The sequence below is a fragment of the Perca fluviatilis genome, chromosome 15 (assembly GCF_010015445.1).
Source record: "Perca fluviatilis chromosome 15, GENO_Pfluv_1.0, whole genome shotgun sequence".
Taxonomy (NCBI): domain Eukaryota; kingdom Metazoa; phylum Chordata; class Actinopteri; order Perciformes; family Percidae; genus Perca; species Perca fluviatilis.
The window spans coordinates 970,040-993,597 of NC_053126.1; the positions used below are offsets into that span (position 1 = coordinate 970,040).

Genomic DNA, 23,558 nt, shown 5'->3' on the forward strand with positions numbered 1-23,558 from the left:
GCCCTATTTTAACGATCTGAAACGCAAGTATGAAACGCAAGTAGCTTTGTGGGCGGATCTCGAGCGCTGTTGCTATGATACCGGCGGGATAAATTAGTCTTTCGCCCGACGCAAATCTAAAATGGGTTGGTCTGAAGTAGCTAGGTGTGGTTTGGGCGTAACGTGCAATAAACCAATCAGAGCGTCATCTCACATTCCCTTTAAGAGCAGGCGCTTGTTCCATGGCGGATTGCTATTATGACGGTGGATTTGCCTGGCGCACGCCAGCGGGAGCTGTCCGAGATGCGGCAAAGTAATAAATGCCGGTCTTGGCGGGTGGCGTTTGCTTCGCGGCGCCTCGGGCATCTCCTCAAGTCTGGAGAGGATTGCTGCAGCCATGGGCGTGGGCCTACAAACGCACCACCTGCTCCTGTTGTGCCCCTTCCCCCCCCACTCCATCTCCATCCACCCGATCCATCTCCTCCCCCCCCCCCACTCCATCTCCATCCACCCGATCCACCAGGAGCACATCACGCATTACTCCCGGACCAGATCCCGCCGTAGTTCAACATCACGTCTCCTTAAGTCCTCTAATATTTCCTCATTTATGTCATTAACACATCCATGATTCATGGAAATGTGTAAAACACAACAAGCCACAAAGAATGCTGGGACTTTTTGAGGACTGTACTGTAAAGTGCCTCCTGATCTATCCAAACACCTGAAGCAGATTTTCAGTCATATTTTCCTTTGTAATTATGTATGGTTTGCAAAAATAGGAACTGCTGCGTCCATTTAGATGAGAGAAGTGTATGCGCGTTGTGCACACGCTACATTATGGCCAAGCATGCGCCCCTAAAATAGCATCTGAATAACGCGCCACTGACTTTAGACTAGCACCACTGACTTTAGACTAGCACCTCTGACTTTAGACTAGCACCACTGACTTTAGACTAGCACCTCTGACTTTAGACTAGCACCACTGACTTTAGACTAGCGCCACTGACTTTAGACTAGCACCTCTGACTTTAGACTAGCACCACTGACTTTAGACTAGCACCACTGACTTTAGACTAGCGCCACTGACTTTAGACTAGGACCACTGACTTTAGACTAGCACCACTGACTTTAGACTAGCACCTCTGACTTTAGACTAGCGCCACTGACTTTAGACTAGTACCACTGACTTTAGACTAGCACCACTGACTTTAGACTAGTACCACTGACTTTAGACTAGCGCCACTGACTTTAGACTAGCGCCACTGACTTTAGACCAGGTTTTTCCTGGTCAGTGGTGGAATTGTTTTCTGAAACTGCAGAATAGCACCAGTAAGGTTTGCGCCGGAACACGCCTCCTCTTTTCGCTGAACCGCCCCCAGGAGCGCTGTATAACGCTGAGGGAATTTTAAGTTTTTGATCAGATTTGTGTTGTAATAAACTTTTATATTCAAGTAAGAACTGAGGCTAAAATATTAAAAGAAAGAAAGAAAAAACAATTTCTACCTGCACCTAGCCCACCTCCACAGCCTTCATCATCATCATCATCATCATCATCTTCAGGTAGCGAGGTCGACGATCTCCCCTCTGTCCCTCAGACCTCCCCTCCGTACCCCAGATGAACGGCACTTCTGCATTCGCTTTGGTGGCTCTCTACCGGCTAAAACATAATGGGACAACTGCTTCCAGCCTGTAGGGGGACCGAAGAGGAAAAGTTCTCTAGTGTTGCTTTAAAGGGAATTGCACAACAATCGCACTATTTAACCCTTGTGTTGTCCTCCCGGCTAAAGAAATGTTAGCACTTTTTAGCATTTTTTTCCAGTTTCTTTTTTCAAAGTTTTATCCAAACTTTTTGATGCTTTTTTGATATTTCTGTATCTTTTTTGTGGCTTTGTTTGACTGAGTTTCACTTATAATTGTTTCGACATTTTTGTTATTTTTACGTTTGACGCTTTTTTCCCACTATGACCAACTTATACCACGAGTTTTACACTTATTCTTGGAATTCAGGGTCAATAAACCTTTTTTCGTTTAAAAAGCAGAAATATGCCATAAATTTTGAATAAAACACCCAAAATGTAATGAAAGTAGTGAACTGATCCTTGGAAAGAGCGTTTTATAGAACCAGCCATGTTCATTTTAGGCAATTTTTTTTAAAGAAACCCAAATTTCTGATTTCTGACTTTTTGAAAATGGATCAAATTTGACCCGAGGATAACAGGAGGGTGAAGATTGTTGTAAGTTGTCTGTCAGCGTTGAATATTATTACATGTATTTTATGTGTAATACTTTCTACATTTTACAGGACTTTCACTTTGTTTACAGTATTTTACATCGCTGTATTGTTGGTACTTTTACTTAAATAAAGGAGTACTTAGGGGCGCCCTCTAGGTCTAGGGGAAGCTGTGGCTCAGGTGGTTGAGCAGTCGCCTACCAATCAGAAGGTCGAGGGTTCAATCCCTGCAGTTGAAGTGTCCTTGGGCAAGACACTGAACCTCGACCACAGTGTACGAATGTGTGAATGGGTTCAGCGCTATGTTAAAGCGCTTTGAGTACTTGTTAAAACTAGAAAAGCTCTATATCACTATTTAAAGGTTCATTTATTTTCCCTTCTTACAAGTTACCGATAAAGGTTTAATTTTCAGTTCCTGGGGATCAAGACGTTTCGGAATTCAATTTCATAATTAATAATTACATTTAGTTTACTGCAATTCAGTTCCAAACTACTTTCAAATTATGCCATTCAGATTTACATTACATGCCATTACATGACATGACATTACATTACATGTCATTTAGATGACGCTTTTATCCAAAGCAACTTCTAATTAAGTGCTTTCAACCCTGAAGGTGCAAACTCCAGACAACAAGTGGTAAGAACAAGTACATTAGCTTTAAATAAGTCAAACTACAAAGAGCCATATGAAAGGGCAGCTTCAAGAAATATATATATATATATATATATATATATATTTTTTTTTTTTTTTTTTTTCATGTTTATCCGAGGTGTAGTGGGAAGAGATTGATTGATTGTAGTGTTTTTAGCCTTTGGCGGAAGATGTGTAGGCTTTCAGCCATCCTGATGTCGATAGAGAGCTCATTACATCATTTCCACGGACTTCGTTGAGTGATTAGTTCTCCCTCGCTGGGAGTGGGCAGAAAAGATTTAGTTTTTAAATGCAATTATTTAAGTTGAACAATTAAAATATAAATGATTTAAATTCAGTTTCTAGTGATGAATTTTAATACTATAATAATATAGCAAATAGTCTGTGGTTCGATTACAAAATGTGTCTGTTTCCATGAGTAGAATAAAAACAATATGAAGTGAAATATTTTTTGTTTTCATTTTTGTACTGTTGTGGAGTAAAGCGTACATTTCCCTCTGAGATGTATTTGAATAAAAAATAAAAAAAATAGAAGTATAAAGTAGTAGAAAATGGAAATACTTAAAGTACAAGTACCTTACATTTTTTACAAAGTACAGTACTTGAGTAAATGTACTTATCCACCACTGCTTAATAAACTGTACAAACAGCAAACCTCTCGTTGGTACGTTGGGGAATCTGCTGGAATAAAAACATTATGGAAAGTAAACAGTTTTAAGAGTAATAGAGATGGAATTAAGTTATTAGTTTAGTTTAGTTTTTCTGCAGATCTTCTGCTCCAAACTCATAGATCATTAGCTGGCAGTGATGGATCTATAACCTGATCACCAACCGCCAATAAAACCCAAAGAAGAAACATCTCGTTGCGCATTCATTCGTGTTTAGTATTTTCCCATAGTTCCTGAACGCAACACCTGACCGCGGAAAATCCTTCACAAGAAAACATACAAAACGCTGGTAGAGGAAAGAAAATGTGGATCAATAGGTGAAATACACACGGTGTCAATTTACATGACAGATAAAGAATCACATAAACCAAATACAGAACACCAAAAACAAACAAAAAAAGGGTGTATTAGTTAAAAATTACACGTTAAGCAAAAAAGCTCGAGAAAAGAAAAACAACATTTAGGAGCAGAATACAAGCGGAGGTTTTTTACTTTTTTCAGCGAGGAAAAAACAAATTAAAATCATTTATAAGCCATACAAAGGTAGGCTTTGAATATCTCCACTTGGTACAATGGATGAAATCCGTCAATATAACAGCCAATGGAAAATCAAATGACTCATTATCTCCCACAGTCCGTGAAGGCAGCAGCAACAGCAGCAGCAGCGCGCGGACAGAGAAACAATCATGGCTGACGCGGTGAGTGTTTGTACACATCTGCTGCTGTTTATCTGTTTAAAACACTTAATGGGCGAATTGTGTCTAAAATAACGAGTGTAACGTTGTTGTAATTAAATCCGCGACTAGAGAAACGTGAAGAGTTTCGGTGTAAAGCCACAGAAACGGATTAAACTACCCGTAAAGTGCACATTAGCATCATTGTAGTCGGAGGTTAGCTAACCTAACGGCAAGCTCTTCAAAATAAAAGCCTGTAGTTGTTTCTAGGATGGCGAAGGCATGTCCCGCCCTACTCTGCCTCTGATTGGCTTACCCTGACATTCTACCCTAAGTCTAACCAATCCCACTCCCCTTTTTTATTTTTTTTATTTAGTATGCATTAAAAATATGTGGAAAAAAAACGTAATAGGTCGCTTATTTTTAAATAGATATTAAAAATATACTGAAATTGAAAAAAATATATATACACAAAAACAAACGAGTAGAAAAACAAAAAAAGAATAACAAATAAATTAATAACAGCACAATTTTACAGTTTTAATGCCTCTTTTTTTGGTGAAGTAACGTGTTTATATGTATTATTAAATTATATTGTTATATGTATGTGTTATATGTATGTATATGTATATATGTATAGGCAAAACATTTCTTTTTTTTAACACATTAAATCAAGGTTTTTCTTTTGGCAGTACATTATCAGATTGACAAATGCTAATGTCTGATCCTAACCAATCCAACCAACGTAAGCAACGCGTGCTAGCCAATCAGAGGCGGCGAAGGGCGGGACATGTCGTCCCAAACCTTCGCCATCCTAGCAAACAGAATGTGTTTAGTTGGTCCGCTAGCTGCCGTGTTGGTTTCGTTTCTAGTCTCCACTAATAAACCTGCATCATTATAACAACGGAAACAAGGCGTGGTACCTCACAGCGTGTGTGAGAATTAGAATTATGACAACATTAGCGCCGAATACCATTTTAAAAAAAAAAAAAAAAAAGTAACTTTGGTTATCACCATTCAGATGTATTAATAGTTCCATCTAAAGGTAAGTTAGTACTAACCAACGCTGTCTCAGTCTCACACAACAACAACAACAACAACCAGTCTCTTTCATGGCTCTCTTTTCTGTTGACTTTAGATGTTTATTAAAGTTAATGATCATTTTGGAGCCTGTAGTTTGTTTTACGTTTTACAGAATAGTGTTTCTAATATATTGTCCACCCTATTTATATGAAGGGAAGACTCACAGTGCTCAGCATATGTTTTTGAACCCATGCTAAAGGTGACTAAAAAGAGGAATAAAAAAATCATCTTTTGGAAATTGATCTTAATGCTTTAATTAAAAAAAGAGAGAAATAACTGGCCTTTATAATAACATCTGCCTGCCTCTATGGGAATCTAACATAGGGGTGGACTGACTTATGCCCCCTGTATTTTAAGGAAGAACATTTTATTTATTCACGATACATTATTCATTCACTAAGAAAATTGGTGACCTTAAAGGTTGAATTATTCCTAATTTTTACATTAAGATCAATTTCCAAAAGATGATTTTTTTTATTCCTCTTTTTAGTCAACTTTAGCATGGGTTCAAAAACATATGCTGAGCACTGTAGGGAGTCTTCCCTTCATATGAATATGGTGGACAATATATTAGATAAATAGGGTGGACAATATATTAGATAAATAGGGTGGACAATATATTAGATAAATAGGGTGGACAATATATTAGATAAATAGGGTGGACAATATATTAGACAAATAGGGTGGACAATATATTAGACAAATAGGGTGGACAATATATTAGACAAATAGGGTGGACAATATATTAGACAAATAGGGTGGACAATATATTAGACAAATAGGGTGGACAATATATTAGATAAATAGGGTGGACAATATATTAGACAAATAGGGTGGACAATATATTAGATAAATAGGGTGGACAATATATTAGACAAATAGGGTGGACAATATATTAGACAAATAGGGTGGACAATATATTAGATAAATAGGGTGGACAATATATTAGATAAATAGGGTGGACAATATATTAGATAAATAGGGTGGACAATATATTAGATAAATAGGATGGACAATATATTAGATAAATAGGGTGGACAATATATTAGATAAATAGGGTGGACAATATATTAGATAAATAGGGTGGACAATATATTAGATAAATAGGGTGGACAATATATTAGATAAATAGGGTGGACAATATATTAGATAAATAGGGTGGACAATATATTAGATAAATAGGGTGGACAATATATTAGATAAATAGACAATATATTAGATAAATAGGGTGGACAATATATTAGACAAATAGGGTGGACAATATATTAGATAAATAGGGTGGACAATATATTGGACAAATAGGTGTGGACAATATATTAGATAAATAGAGGTTGGACAATATATTAGATAAATAGGGTGGACAATATATTAGACAAATAGGGTGGACAATATATTAGATAAATATGGTGGACAATATATTGGACAAATAGGGTTGGACAATATATTAGATAAATAGGATTGGACAATATATTAGATAAATAGGGTTGGACAATATATTAGATAAATAGACAATATATTAGATAAATAGGGTTGGACAATATATTAGACAAATAGGGTTGGACAATATATTAGATAAATAGGGTTGGACAATATATTAGACAAATAGGGTGGACAATATATTAGACAAATAGGGATTGGACAATATATTAGATAAATAGGTTGGACAATATATTAGACAAATAGGATGGACAATATATTAGACAAATAGGGTGGACAATATATTAGATAAATAGGATGGACAATATATTAGACAAATAAGTTGGACAATATATTAGATAAATAGGGTTGGACAATATATTAGATAAATAGACAATATATTAGATAAATAGACAATATATTAGACAAATAGGGTGGACAATATATTAGACAAATAGGGTGGACAATATATTAGACAAATAGGGTGGACAATATATTAGATAAATAGGTTGGACAATATATTAGCAAATAGGGTTGGACAATATATTAGACAAATAGGTGGACAATATATTAGACAAATAGGTGGACAATATATTAGATAAATAGGGTGGACAATATATTAGATAAATAGGGTTGGACAATATATTAGACAAATAGGGTGGACAATATATTAGATAAATAGGGTTGGACAATATATTAGATAAATAGTGGACAATATATTAGATCAAAATAAGTTGGACAATATATTGGATAAATAGGGTGGACAATATATTAGATAAATAGAATTGGACAATATATTAGATAAATAGGTAATATATTAGATAAATAGGTGGACAATATATTAGATAAATAGGGTGGACAATATATTAGAAAATAGGGGACAATATATTGACAAATAGGGTTGGACAATATATTAGATAATAGGGTTGACAAATATATTAGACAAATAGGGTTGGACAATATATTAGATAAATAGGGTGGACAATATATTAGATAAATAGACAATATATTAGATAAATAGACAATATATTAGATAAATAGGGTGGACAATATATTAGACAAATAGGGTACAATATATTAGACAAATAGGGTGGACAATATATTAGAAAAATAGGGTTGGACAATATATTAGATAAATAGGGTGGACAATATATTAGACAAATAGGGTGGACAATATATTAGACAAATAGGGTGGACAATATATTAGACAAATAGGGTGGACAATATATTAGATAAATAGGGTGGACAATATATTAGACAAATAGGGTGGACAATATATTAGACAAATAGGGTGGACAATATATTAGATAAATAGACAATATATTAGACAAATAGGGTGGACAATATATTAGATAAATAGGGTGGACAATATATTAGATAAATAGGGTGGACAATATATTAGACAAATAGGGTGGACAATATATTAGACAAATAGGGTGGACAATATATTAGATAAATAGGGTGGACAATATATTAGATAAATAGGGTGGACAATATATTAGAAACACTATTCTGTAAAACGCAAAACAAACTACAGGCTCCAAAATGATCATTAACTTTAATAAACATCTAAAGTCAACAGAAAAGAGAGCCATGAAAGAGACTGGTTGTTGTTGTTGTTGTTGTTGTTGTGTGAGACTGAGACAGCGTTGGTTTGAGCTAACTGACCTTTAGATGGAACTACTAATACATCTGAATGTAACTGAACGAAAAATTAGGAAAAATCCAACCTTTAAGGTCACCAGTTTTCTTTGTGAATGAATAATGTATCGTAAATAAATAAATGTTCTTCCTTAAAATACAGGGGGCATAAGTCAGTCCACCCCTATGTTAGATTCCCATAGAAGCAGCAGATGTTATTATAAAGGCCAGTTATTCCTCTCTTTTTCTTTTTTTATTAAGTAATGCCTTAAGATCAATTTCCAAAAGATGTTTTTTTATTCCTCTTTTTAGTCACCTTTAGCATGGGGTTCATAAACTTATGCTGAGCACTGTGTATATTAGAATTACTTCAGCATTGGTGGAAGAAGTACTCAGATCCTTTACTGCAGTACAAGTACTAATAAACACAGTGTAAATACGCCACTACAAGTTAAAGTCCAAAACATTACTGCAGTGAAATGTTCCCTGTCAGTGATTTCCTCTTCTATCTGATGTTTCTGGGTTAATATTCCTGCTGTAGATGTTTAAACTCCTTCATATACTGTTAGTAGTTTAATCTGCTCTATATTACTCCATTTGTTTGTTGTTTTTGTCACATTAATGGTTGCAGGCTTTACACCAGTTGGTAATCCAGACACACACACACACACACACACACACACACACACACACACACACACACACACACACACACACACACACACACACACACACACACACAGACACACACAAACACAGACACACACACACACAGACAGACACACACACAAACACACAGACACACAAATACACAGACACACACACACACACACACACACACACACACACACACACACACACACAGACACACACACACACACACACACACACAAGGAGACACAGACACACACACACAGACAGACACACACACAAACACACAGACACACAAATACACAGACACACACACACACACACACACACACACACACACACACACACAGACACACACACAAACACACACACACACAGAGACACAGACACACACACACAGACAGACACACACACAAACACACAGACACACAAATACACAGACACACACACACACACACACACACACACACACACACAGACACACACACAAACACACAGACACACACACATACAGACAGACACACACACAGACACACACACACACAAATACACAGACACACACACAATCAGACAGACACACACACAGACACACACACACACACACACACACACAGACACAGACACACACACACAGACAGACACACACACACACACAGACACACACACACACACACACACACACACACAGACAGACACACACACAGACACACACACACACACACACACGCACAAACACACAGACACACACACACACAGACAGACAGACACACACACACACACACACAGACAAGATCTTCAATCTTCTATATTTAATCATTTAGAAATAGGGAAATTTGATTGTATGATGTCAGAAACACCCACTGTTTATTAATAAGGGAAAACCTTCCACTAATGAACCCTGACAAAGCACACCTGTGAAGGTAAAACCATTTCAGGTGACTACCTCATGAAGCTCATTGAGAGAACACCAAGGGTTTGCAGAGTTATCAAAAAAAGCAAAGGGTGGCTACTTTGAAGAATCTAAAATATAAGACATGTTTTCAGTTATTTCACACTTTTTTGTTAAGTACATAATTCCATATGTGTTCATTCATAGTTTTGATGCCTTCAGTGAGAATCTACAATGTAAATAGTCATGAAAATAAAAAGGAAACACATTGAATGAGAAGGTGTGTCCAAACTTTTGGCCTGTACTGTATATGTCATGTAGAAAGCAGCTGACCTGTGTCTGGTCTCCAGGTGTCTGACAGCGAGAAGCACACATCATAGTCCATGTATTAATGATGTAGAGTGTATATAAGTTATGTAGAAAGCAGCTGACCTGTGTCTGTTCTCCAGGTGTCTGACAGTGAGAAGCAGGCAGCGAAGCAGCCACCCAAACGCAGACGCATCCTGGACCCTTCAGCCATCGTCTCAGTTCCCGTTTACTCAAACAAGGTAGACAGTCTGTCTTTTTCTTTTCTTTTGTCCAGTTTTACTCTGTTTTATATAGCAAATGTTACTAGTCTATATCTTGTGTCCTTTTTATTGTAATTTCTACCTGCCTAATGGACTACAGATGGAAATTAGCCTTTGGGCTACAATCTGGCACTTGTACGTGTACTGCTGTACATGTTCATTAAATGTGCATTGTCCTGAAATAAATAAATAAAATATATATTTGACGTCTAAATAGGGCTGCTCGATTCTGGGAAAAAAATATAATCACGATTATTTCGGTCAATATTGAAATCACGATAATTTAACACGATTACTCGTTGACTTCTGGAAAGATGTTGCAGTTATTGAACTTAAAAAAACAGTGGAAAAAGTTAAATAAATCAACAGTAAAAGAACACAACGGTGAACTTTGCCTTCATACTTTTCCTATTTAAGCTTTTTCATTCAGAACACGAGAGAAAATAAGAGTTTACTTGTAAAACTTTTCTCGATTATTCTGTTTTTGTGATCATTGGGAGCCAAAATCATAATCAAGATAACATTTTGATTAATTGCACAGCCCTATCCCATTAGATATCAAAGCGATATTGTTTGTGATGATAAATACTTGACGTCTGAACGTATCTGTCCATAAATGCTGCTGTGTCCTGTGTTCAGGTGAGCAGCAGTCTGCAGCTGAAGCCAACGGCAGAAATGTTCGCTGGAAAAGAAAACTCCGGTAAGACACTGAGGTGCGTTAGCCTGGCTCCGCCCTCCTACGTACTCCCGCTCAATTATCATTTTCCTTCAGTACTCTGTCTGGGTTTGCGGTATAGTCTTGGGTTTTCTCCGGCCAAATCTTTACCTGTCCAATCAGCGAACAGAGGGCGTGGCTGAGAACGATGACGTTGAGGTTGTGCGCTAGTTTGAGTTGTATTTCCGTAATGGCGGTGGAGAAAGAAGCGAGCGAAGCCATTCGGTCCGTTGTGGCCGAATCTCCAGAAGTTACAGCCTGAGCAGGTGTGCTGACTTGGTGGTGTTGTGTGGCAGAGCTTCCCACCACCACCTAGCCGCCTGGCGTGCTACTACGTCACATCTCACATACTTTTGCGTCACCAGACGCAGCAGATTTCCCCCCAAAACGCTCGTCTAAACGCGGAATAAAAAGTGAGAACGCAACGCCACTTTTGCGTTTTCTCTTCAGATCGTTTCTGTCTAAACGTAGCCTGACACGTGAGGAAGGGAGGCAGTGGAGGAAACATGGATGTGATTTATGGAGCTGGGACGGAGGTGAAGTTTGGCAGTAACGGACACGTCCCCACGCTCCACTGGGCACGGAAAACTAGCCGAACAAAGTCCCTCGTCTGGCGATCACAATGTGCTTGGATGATGAAGCATTAAGTTGTTAAATTTGACTCTTTAGCGGCTGGCGCGCTGCCTCGCTACTAGGGTTGTGCCGATGGACGAGCCACCATCGTGATGCTGTTATGGAAGTTTCCTTTGCAGCAGGGGGGGAAATTTCAGAGTTTAGTAAATTGAAACAAATAAGACCGACTGAGACTAAACACCAAGTTGGGTTTTTGTATTTTATTAAGAAAGATATATTTGCAAATATAGGAGCAACATGATTTCACAAAAGGCCTCAGCCCCGTGTGGAGTCAGTTTCTCAAATGAGTGAACAAGAACACCAGGCTTATATGCATCTTCAGAGTGACAGCACATACGCTCTTGGATTATTATGATGCTACAGTTCTTATACAGGCAATCTGATACACATGAAGACATCTCGGAGAAATACAAGAGACATCTTGGAGTCATCTCACCTCCTCCTCCCTGTACGACTTTCACCCTCCCAGTTACATCTTAACTGGCATGGGAAAACATGAGAGTTTTAGGGTGACCTTGTCCCTTTATCTGTTTTAAATTTTTGCCATTACAATGCCACGCCCCCCCACCCTGTCAGACACACTGATCCTAGTCGCGGGCGCTGGACGGGAAATTGACAAGTGCGTCGGTCTTAAACTAGCAAAGACACAAAGACAAGACATAGGGCTCCTTAAGTGGAAGCTACTTTTTCCCCCTTTACGTGCAACCTGTTTGTGAAGAAGAGCATGGCTTTGAGCTGACTGCTGATTGGCTGTAGTGATACATTCTCTCTCTCCCTGTCAGCTGTAGCTCGCTCTACCTCTAGTAACGTTGGACACAGCGGTCTCGAGTGAGAGAGAAAAAAGCGTTAAAAGTGGAGCGCTATCACACTTTCTCCCCTCATTGGACTAAGTTTGTCGACACTACTCTGTGCGTGCATCAATAAGTCAGTCTGAGGTCCTGTAGGTACGGGACGATGTCATGCAGGATTTATGAATGTACGTTAGCAACAGTAGGCTAACTCACGAGGGTGCTATTTTATGTGTGAGCTAATATTGCACATCTGTTCATGTGCGCTGCAAGAGTTATGTTTCTGTTTATTGAATGTGTTATTCAGTGCAAACATAACAGAGAATGTAGTTTAAACTCAGTAATGATGGTATGTTAGGTTATTACTCAGTAATGATGGTATGTTAGGTTATTACTCAGTATGATGGTATGTTAGGTTATTACTCAGTATGATGGTATGTTAGGTTATTACTCAGTAATGATGGTATGTTAGGTTATTACTCAGTAATGATGGTATGTTAGGTTATTACTCATGGTGTTGTAATAGGTTGTAGGTTATTACTCAGTAATGATGGTATGTTAGGTTATTACTCAGTAATTTTATGTATATTTTTAATTAATGATGGTATGTTAGGTTATTACTCAGTAATGATGTATGTTAGGTTATTACTCAGTAATGATGGTATATTAGGTTATTACTCAGTAATGATGTATATTAGGTTATTACTCAGTAATGATTGTATATTAGGTTATTACTCAGTAATGATTGTATTTTATTACTCAGTAATGTTGTATGTTAGGTTATTACTCAGTAATGATTGTATGTTAGGTTATTACTCAGTAATTGTTTATTAGGTTATTATATTGTAATTTATGTTATTTATTACTGTAATGATTGTATGTTAGGTTATTATCGTATGTTGTATGTGTATGTTAGGTTATTACTCAATGATGTTATGTTAGTAATGATGGTATGTTAGGTTATTATGTAATGATGGTATGTTATTTTATACTATATTGTATTTAGGTATTATTTAATTATGTTATTTTACTCATTGTTTTATGGTATTTGGTTATTACTCAGTATGATGGTATGTTAGGTTATTACTCAGTAATGATTGTATATTAGGTTATTACTCAGTAATGATTGTATATTAGGTTATTACTCAGTAATGATTGTATGTTAGGTTATTACTCAGTAATGATTGTATATTAGGTTATTACTCAGTAATGATTGTATGTTAGGTTATTACTCAGTAATGATTGTATGTTAGGTAATGATGGTATGTTAGGTAATGATTGTATGTTAGGTAATGATGGTATGTTAGGTAATGATTGTATGTTAGGTAATGATGGTATGTTAGGTAATGATTGTATGTTAGGTTATTACTCAGTAATGATGGTATGTTAGGTAATGATGGTATGTTAGGTAATGATGGTATGTTAGGTAATGATGGTATGTTAGGTAATGATGGTATGTTAGGTAATGATTGTATGTTAGGTTATTACTCAGTAATGATGGTATGTTAGGTTATTACTCAGTAATGATGGTATGTTAGGTAATGATGGTATGTTAGGTTATTACTCAGTAATGATGGTATGTTAGGTTATTACTCAGTAATGATGGTATGTTAGGTTATTACTCAGTAATGATGGTATGTTAGGTTATTACTCAGTATGATGGTATGTTAGGTTATTACTCAGTAATGATTGTATGTTAGGTTATTACTCAGTAATGATTGTATGTTAGGTTATTACTCAGTAATGATGGTATGTTAGGTTATTACTCAGTATGATGGTATGTTAGGTTATTACTCAGTAATGATGGTATGTTAGGTTATTACTCAGTAATGATGGTATGTTACTCAGTAATGATGGTATGTTAGGTTATTACTCAGTAATGATTGTATGTTAGGTTATTACTCAGTAATGATGGTATGTTAGGTTATTACTCAGTAATGATGGTATGTTAGGTTATTACTCAGTAATGATTGTATGTTAGGTTATTACTCAGTAATGATGGTATGTTAGGTTATTACTCAGTAATGATGGTATGTTAGGTTATTACTCAGTATGATGGTATGTTAGGTTATTACTCAGTAATGATGGTATGTTAGGTTATTACTCAGTAATGATGGTATGTTAGGTTATTACTCAGTAATGATTGTATGTTAGGTTATTACTCAGTAATGATTGTATGTTAGGTTATTACTCAGTAATGATGGTATGTTAGGTTATTACTCAGTATGATGGTATGTTAGGTTATTACTCAGTATGATGGTATGTTAGGTTATTACTCAGTAATGATGGTATGTTAGGTTATTACTCAGTATGATGGTATGTTAGGTTATTACTCAGTAATGATTGTATGTTAGGTTATTACTCAGTAATGATGGTATGTTAGGTTATTACTCAGTAATGATGGTATGTTAGGTTATTACTCAGTAATGATGGTATGTTAGGTTATTACTCAGTAATGATGGTATGTTAGGTTATTACTCAGTAATGATGGTATGTTACTCAGTAATGATGGTATGTTAGGTTATTACTCAGTAATGATTGTATGTTAGGTTATTACTCAGTAATGATGGTATGTTAGGTTATTACTCAGTAATGATGGTATGTTACTCAGTAATGATGGTATGTTAGGTTATTACTCAGTAATGATTGTATGTTAGGTTATTACTCAGTAATGATGGTATGTTAGGTTATTACTCAGTAATGATGGTGTAATGATGGTATGTTAGGTTATTACTCAGTAATGATGGTATGTTAGGTTATTACTCAGTATGATGGTATGTTAGGTTATTACTCAGTAATGATTGTATGTTAGGTTATTACTCAGTAATGATGGTATGTTAGGTTATTACTCAGTAATGATGGTATGTTAGGTTATTACTCAGTAATGATGGTATGTTAGGTTATTACTCAGTATGATGGTATGTTAGGTTATTACTCAGTATGATGGTATGTTAGGTTATTACTCAGTAATGATGGTATGTTAGGTTATTACTCAGTATGATGGTATGTTAGGTTATTACTCAGTAATGATGGTATGTTAGGTTATTACTCAGTAATGATGTATGTTAGGTTATTACTCGTATATGGTATGTTAGGTTATTACTCAGTAATGATGGTATGTTAGGTTATTACTCAGTAATGATGGTATATTAGGTTATTACTCAGTAATGATGTATGTTAGGTTATTACTCAGTAATGATGGTATGTTAGGTTATTACTCAGTAATGATGGTATGTTAGGTTATTACTCAGTAATGATGGTATATTAGGTTATTACTCAGTAATGATGGTGTGTTAGGTTATTACTCAGTATGATGGTATGTTAGGTTATTACTCAGTATGATGGTATGTTAGGTTATTACTCAGTATGATGGTATGTTAGGTTATTACTCAGTATGATGGTATGTTAGGTTATTACTCAGTATGATGGTATGTTAGGTTATTACTCAGTATGATGGTATGTTAGGTTATTACTCAGTATGATGGTATGTTAGGTTATTACTCAGTAATGATGGTATGTTAGGTTATTACTCAGTATGATGGTATGTTAGGTTATTACTCAGTATGATGGTATGTTAGGTTATTACTCAGTATGATGGTATATTAGGTTATTACTCAGTAATGATGGTATGTTAGGTTATTACTCAGTAATGATGGTATGTTAGGTTATTACTCAGTAATGATGGTATGTTAGGTTATTACTCAGTATGATGGTATATTAGGTTATTACTCAGTAATGATGGTATGTTAGGTTATTACTCAGTATGATGGTATGTTAGGTTATTACTCAGTATGATGGTATGTTAGGTTATTACTCAGTAATGATGGTATGTTAGGTTATTACTCAGTAATGATGGTATATTAGGTTATTACTCAGTATGATGGTATGTTAGGTTATTACTCAGTAATGATTGTATGTTAGGTTATTACTCAGTAATGATGGTATGTTAGGTTATTACTCAGTAATGATGGTATGTTAGGTTATTACTCAGTAATGATGGTATGTTAGGTTATTACTCAGTAATGATTGTATGTTAGGTTATTACTCAGTATGATGGTATGTTAGGTTATTACTCAGTAATGATGGTATGTTAGGTTATTACTCAGTGATGGTATGTTAGGTTATTACGTATGATGGTATGTTAGGTTATTACTCAGTAATGATGTTATGTTAGGTTATTCAGTAATGATTGTATGTTAGGTTATTACTCAGTAATGATGGTATGTTAGGTTATTACTCAGTAATGATTGTATGTTAGGTTATTACTCAGTATGATGGTATGTTAGGTTATTACTCAGTAATGATGGTATGTTAGGTAATAATGGTATGTTAGGTTATTACTCAGTAATGATTGTATGTTAGGTTATTACTCAGTAATGATGGTATGTTAGGTTATTACTCAGTAATGATGGTATGTTAGGTTATTACTCAGTAATGATTGTATGTTAGGTTATTACTCAGTAATGATTGTATGTTAGGTTATTACTCAGTAATGATTGTATATTAGGTTATTACTCAGTAATGATGGTATGTTAGGTTATTACTCAGTAATGATGGTATGTTAGGTAATAATGGTATGTTAGGTTATTACTCAGTAATGATGGTATGTTAGGTTATTACTCAGTAATGATGGTATGTTAGGTAATAATGGTATGTTAGGTTATTACTCAGTAATGATGGTATGTTAGGTTATTACTCAGTAATGATGGTATGTTAGGTTATTACTCAGTAATGATGGTATGTTAGGTTATTACTCAGTAATGATGGTATATTAGGTTATTACTCAGTAATGATGGTATGTTAGGTAATAATGGTATGTTAGGTTATTACTCAGTAATGATGGTATGTTAGGTTATTACTCAGTAATGATGGTATGTTAGGTTATTACTCAGTAATGATGGTATGTTAGGTTATTACTCAGTAATGATGGTATGTTAGGTTATTACTCAGTAATGATGGTATGTTAGGTTATTACTCAGTATGATGGTATGTTAGGTTATTACTCAGTAATGATGGTATGTTAGGTTATTACTCAGTAATGATGGTATGTTAGGTTATTACTCAGTAATGATGGTATGTTAGGTTATTACTCAGTAATGATGGTATGTTAGGTAATAATGGTATGTTAGGTTATTACTCAGTAATGATGGTATGTTAGGTTATTACTCAGTAATGATGGTATGTTAGGTAATAATGGTATGTTAGGTTATTACTCAGTATGATGGTATGTTAGGTTATTACTCAGTAATGATGGTATGTTAGGTTATTACCAGTAATGATGGTATGTTAGGTTATTACTCAGTAATGATGGTATGTTAGGTTATTACTCAGTAATGATGGTATGTTAGGTAATAATGGTATGTTAGGTTATTACTCAGTATATGGTATGTTAGGTTATTACTCAGTATGTTGTTAGGTTATTACTCGTAATGATGGTATGTTAGGTTATTACTCAGTAATGATGGTATGTTAGGTAATAATGGTATGTTAGGTTATTACTCAGTAATGATGGTATGTTAGGTTATTACTCAGTATGATGGTATGTCAGGTTATTACTCAGTATGATGGTATGTTAGGTTATTACTCAGTAATGATGGTATGTTAGGTTATTACTCAGTATGATGGTATGTTAGGTTATTACTCAGTAATGGTATGTTAGGTTATTACTCAGTAATGATGGTATGTTAGGTTATTACTCAGTAATGATGGTATGTTAGGTTATTACTCAGTATTGATGGTATGTTAGGTTATTACTCAGTAATGATGGTATGTTAGGTTATTACTCAGTAATGATGGTATGTTAGGTTATTACTCAGTAATGATGGTATGTTAGGTTATTACTCAGTAATGATGGTATGTTAGGTTATTACTCAGTAATGATGGTATGTTAGGTTATTACTCAGTAATGATGGTATGTTAGGTTATTACTCAGTAATGATGGTATGTTAGGTTATTACTCAGTAATGATGGTATGTTAGGTTATTACTCAGTAATGATGGTATATTAGGTTATTACTGTCGCTCTGTTGAAGGAGAACGTCCCACTGTACTGTCGCTACGCAGATCAGACATCTGATGGACTTTACTGCTCAGTAGTTAAGTGAAAGTAGGTCAAGTTGTAAAACCTACCAGCAGGGCACCATTTACAGAGGGCACTTACATGTATGTCTAATCGCTAAGTTAACTGTTGGCCCATAGTAGTAGAAAAAAATATTTATGTAAAGAGATATGAGCTGAGAGTTCACCGACACGTTTCTGAAAACATGTGAAGAGAGAAATAGGCCGTGTGTGTGTCTGTGTGTGTGTGTGTGTGTGTGTGTGTGTGTGTGTGTGTGTGTGTGTGTGTGTGTGTGTGTGTGTGTGTGTGTCTGTGTGTGTGTGTGTGTGTGTGTGTGTGTATATATGTGTCTGTGTCTGTGTGTGTGTGTGTCTGTGTGTCTGTGTGTGTGTGTGTGTGTGTGCGTGTGTGTCTGTGTGTGTGTGTGTGTGTCTGTGTGTGTGTGTGTGTCTGTGTGTGAGTGTCTGTGTGTGTGTGTCTGTGTGTCTGTGTGTGTGTGTGCGTGTGTGTCTGTGTGTGTGTGTGTGTTGTGTCTGTGTGTGTCTGTGTGTGTGTGTGTGTGTCTGTGTGTGTGTCTGTGTGTGTGTGTGTGTGTAGTTGCTGAATCTGTCTTCATTTCAGATCAACAAAGGTCAGTTTAGAAGATTTCCATCAGATTTTGAGAGACTCTAGTCACCTCATTCCGCTCATTTCCTGGTGAGTGCCGACTGAACATGTCAGGTGTTCAGTCGGCACTCACCGAACAGACTCGAGTCACCGACCTCGCCAGATAATGTCAGCCTGGTGTGTCCCGGCCTTTAACCCTCATGCCCTCCTTAAAAAAACTTACTCTCGACACCTTCGAGGCAAAAATGTCCACGCACACAAAAACTGTTATTAAATCATCATATATCAATATTTTTTTCTGCTTTTTTTTCATAAATCACTTAAACAACTTCTAACCTAATCAAAACTACCAAACATTCAATCATTTTCAGGATTTTAACCCTTTAAATGCCAGTTTATGTATTTGAAGTATTTCATTTTCTATTACAAAAAACACAAAAAATTATTTTTTTTCCATATAATGAATAATATCTAGATGTGGCTTTGGTGGTGATTAGAGGCTTGGATATGTCAAAGATAAGCAACAAAACTTATTTGATTGCATTAGTATTTTTTATGTAATTCCAGATACTCCCTCTGGACACCTTCGAGGCAAAAATGGCCCCATTGACTTCCATTATAACCACATGTTTTGATCTCACTGCCTTTACAGTATAAAACCATGCATTCTGTAATGTCAGCATTTCATTTGGAAGAAAACTAGTCATATTTGACATTTTTACAGTATTTCACCAGATTCAACCATTTTGCCCTTGTAGGCCGATGCATGAAATTATAGTTATATTATGGAGGTGTGTGTGTGTGTGTGTGTGTGTGTGTGTGTGTGTGTGTGTGTGTGTGTGTGTGTGTGTGTGTGTCATCTTTTGAAGGATGCATTTCATGTGTGTTTGAAGACGTGCTTGAATAAAAACATTGTCTCCTGCATGTGCTGTAAACTGGCGCTTATCATTTCAAATGGTTTGTGGGACATGGTGGCCCTGAAGACTGGTCTCCCACTATGGACATCCCACAGGCTCCGGGTGGATTCCCCTTTGGACCGGTACACACCAGCCAAGTGTGAAGTCCCATGTATGTTCGACTCTCTTGAGCATCCACATCACTCCATCCTGAGATTGAACACCTCCCGTGTAGGTTTGTCATTTCCTGAATCAGCTGATCAAGTCAAGAGTGAAGAAAAGGTGGAAAGAGGATGCCACATCATGGATTCTTGATATGGCATATCTCGTGGGCTCTGACATCATGCCGGTCGGTGCTTGAATGTTGCGCAGCGTCTCAGTATTAGATGGAGACCAGACTTGCCAATTCTTCACTGTCCATTCAATGTTAGGATGGACAGGATCTTCAGTGTCCTCTCCACTTTCAGAGGAAGGGTTAGAGGCACTCACAGAGTTGGAGGACTCCAGTGACCATTTTGTCAGACTCCAGAAACTTGTGTCATCTTCAGATGAGTCCTGCAGTTGGCTGGAAGATAAAGGCTCCTTCTCTTTGCTCCAGGTCTTTCTCCTTCTCTAGAGCCAGGTGCATCAACACACTAATAGTTGTTTTTGTTTACAACAAATGCAGGAGACAATGTTTTTATTCAAGCACGTCTTCAAAGACACATGAAATGCATCCTTCAAAAGAAGCCCTTTTTTCACCCAGATTTACACAAACTCTCTCACACACACACACACACACACACACACACACACACACACACACACACACACACACACACACACACGGCTCCATAATATAACTGGCTAAAGTAAGGTGCGCTTTTTTCACCACTAAAATTATCATTGTTTGTTTACAGATTTACACAAACTCTCTCTCACACACAGACATGCATACATACATGCATGCACACACACACACACACACACATACATACACACACACACACACACACACATACACGCGCACACACACACACACACACACACCCAACCCACACACACACACCCACACACCCACAGACACACACAAAGATACATATATACACACACACACACAGACACACATACACACACATATACACACACACGCACACACACACCCACCCACCCACACACCCACAGACACACACAAATATACATATATACACACACACACACAGACACACATACACACACATATACACACACACACACAGACACACATACACACACATATACACACACACACCCACCCACACACCCACAGACACACACAAATATACATATATACACACATACACACACACACACACACACACACACATATACACACACACACACGCCGGCGGACACACACACACACACACACACACACACACACACACACACAGCTCCATAATATAACTATAATTTCATGCATCGGCCTACAAGGGCAAAATGGTTGAATCTGGTGAAATACTGTAAAAATGTCAAATATGACTAGTTTTCTTCCAAATGAAATGCTAACATTGCAGAATGCATGGTTTTATACTGTAAAGGCAGTGAGATCAAAACATGTGGTTATAATGGAAGTCAATGGGGACATTTTTGCCCGAAGGTGTCCAGGGGGGAGTATCTGGAAATACACCAAAAATAATAATGCAATCAAATCAGTTTTGTTGCTTATCTTTGACATATCCAAGCCTCTAATCACCACCAAAGCCCCATCTACATATTATTCATTATATGGGAAAAAAATATTTTTGTGTGTTTTTTTTTATAAAAAATGACATACTTCAAATACATAAACTGGCATTTAAAGGGTTAAAATCCTGAAAATTATTGAATGTTTGGTGGTTTTGATTAGGTAAGAAGTTGTTTAAGTGATTCATGAAAAAAAAGCAGAAATAAATATTGATATATGATGATTTAATAACAGTTTTTGTGTGCGTGGACATTTTTGCCTCGAAGGTGTCCAGAGGGTACAAAATGAATCATTTAAGTATAAAAGACATGTAAGAGTAAAAAACACTGGATTTAAAAAATTTGACTGAAAAGAAGGATTGCTACAAAATTTCATGCCATAAGAAGTAACACAGCAAAAATGATCACGAAATGAAAAAAAAAACTTGAGAAAAATGTACAAAAATGACCGAAGAGGGCATGAGGGTTAAACTCAGCAGCAGATTTGATTGTTTGTGTGTCTGAACAGACGACGTGGCAGACGACAGTTTGTGGTCTCCGTTCTCGTCTCCGAAGCGGAGCTCCACCGTGGTCATCGGCCTCAGCGACTCTGAGGACGAAGCCGAACACGTGGAGAAGAAAACAGAACCGTAAGTAGTTAGAAAATCTGTACATCTACATTTAAACCTCACCTTCACAACAGCAAAGTTAAATTAACCCTTGTGTTGTGTTCCCCGTCGACCTGCAGCAACTTTTAGTTTTTCTGGCTCAAAATGTAAAAAATTATTCCAACATTTTGGTCGTCTTTTTCGACATTTTTGTCACTTTTTTCGAAGTTTCTGTCAATATTTTTCTGCGCTTTTTTGACGGGTTTTTTAAGCTTTTCCCATGTTTTTGTCACTTTTCCAGACATTTTTGTCACTTATTTCCAAGTTTTTTTGTCACTTTTTCCGATGTTTTTAATAAAATTTTCTTAAGATGCTATAAAATTGAATAGAACACTTTAAATTCAATGAAAGTACGTTGAGTCATTTATTTAACTTGTGAAGAACAGATATGAGAACGGAGTCGCGTTATTTTTGTTTTAATAATTGGTTGAAGAAACCCAGATTTCTGATATATAGAAACTTTTGAAAATGGGTCAGATTTGACCTGAGGACACCAAGGAGGATGAATTCACATCATTCTGCTCAGATCTTCTCCAGCTGGATTTTTCCTCCGCGTGCTCCTTCTTTCCAGGGTGTTATAATAATAAGCAGTTATAAATCAGTTAAACCTTTAAGATTAGTTTAACATGAATTAGTTTCCCTCACCTTTGTTTCAGAGCAGCCATGCGCTGCCGTCTCCGCCGCTCCCCCCTCCCTCCCCCTGTCCCCCCCCTCCCCCCCCCCCAGGTCCCCCTCCGCCCCCTCCCTCCTCCCCCCCCCCCCTCCCCCCTCCCTCCCCCCCCTCCCCCCCCCCCTCCAGGTCCCCCCTCCGCCCCCCCCCCCCCCCCCTCCCTCCCCCCTCCCTCCCCCCCCCCCCCCCCCTCCCCCGCTCCCCCCCCTCCCTCCCCCCTCCGCCCCCCCCCCCTCCCCCCCCCTCCCCCCCCCCCCCCCCCCTCCAGTCCCCCCCTCCCCAGGTCCCCCCCCCTCCCCAGGTCCCCCTCCGTCCCCTCCCTCCCCCCCCCTCCCGCTCCCCCCCTCCCCCTCCCGTCCCCCTCCCTCCCTCCCCGTCCCCCCCTCC

The 23,558-nt window shown here is 37.2% G+C and overlaps 1 protein-coding gene across 1 annotated transcript in view; it reads left to right on the plus strand.

Annotated features, from left to right (window-relative positions):
- Positions 1 to 4,166: 4,166 nt before the first annotated feature.
- The window catches only part of LOC120574276 (protein spinster homolog 1-like), a 47,064-nt gene continuing 27,672 nt past the window's right edge, over positions 4,167 to 23,558 (plus strand). Inside the window, 5 exon segments of the mRNA XM_039824567.1 lie at positions 4,167 to 4,230; positions 10,336 to 10,434; positions 11,095 to 11,155; positions 22,363 to 22,483; positions 23,158 to 23,227. Of these exon segments, the coding sequence (XP_039680501.1) occupies positions 4,219 to 4,230; positions 10,336 to 10,434; positions 11,095 to 11,155; positions 22,363 to 22,483; positions 23,158 to 23,227 (363 nt within the window). The 5' untranslated portion in view covers positions 4,167 to 4,218.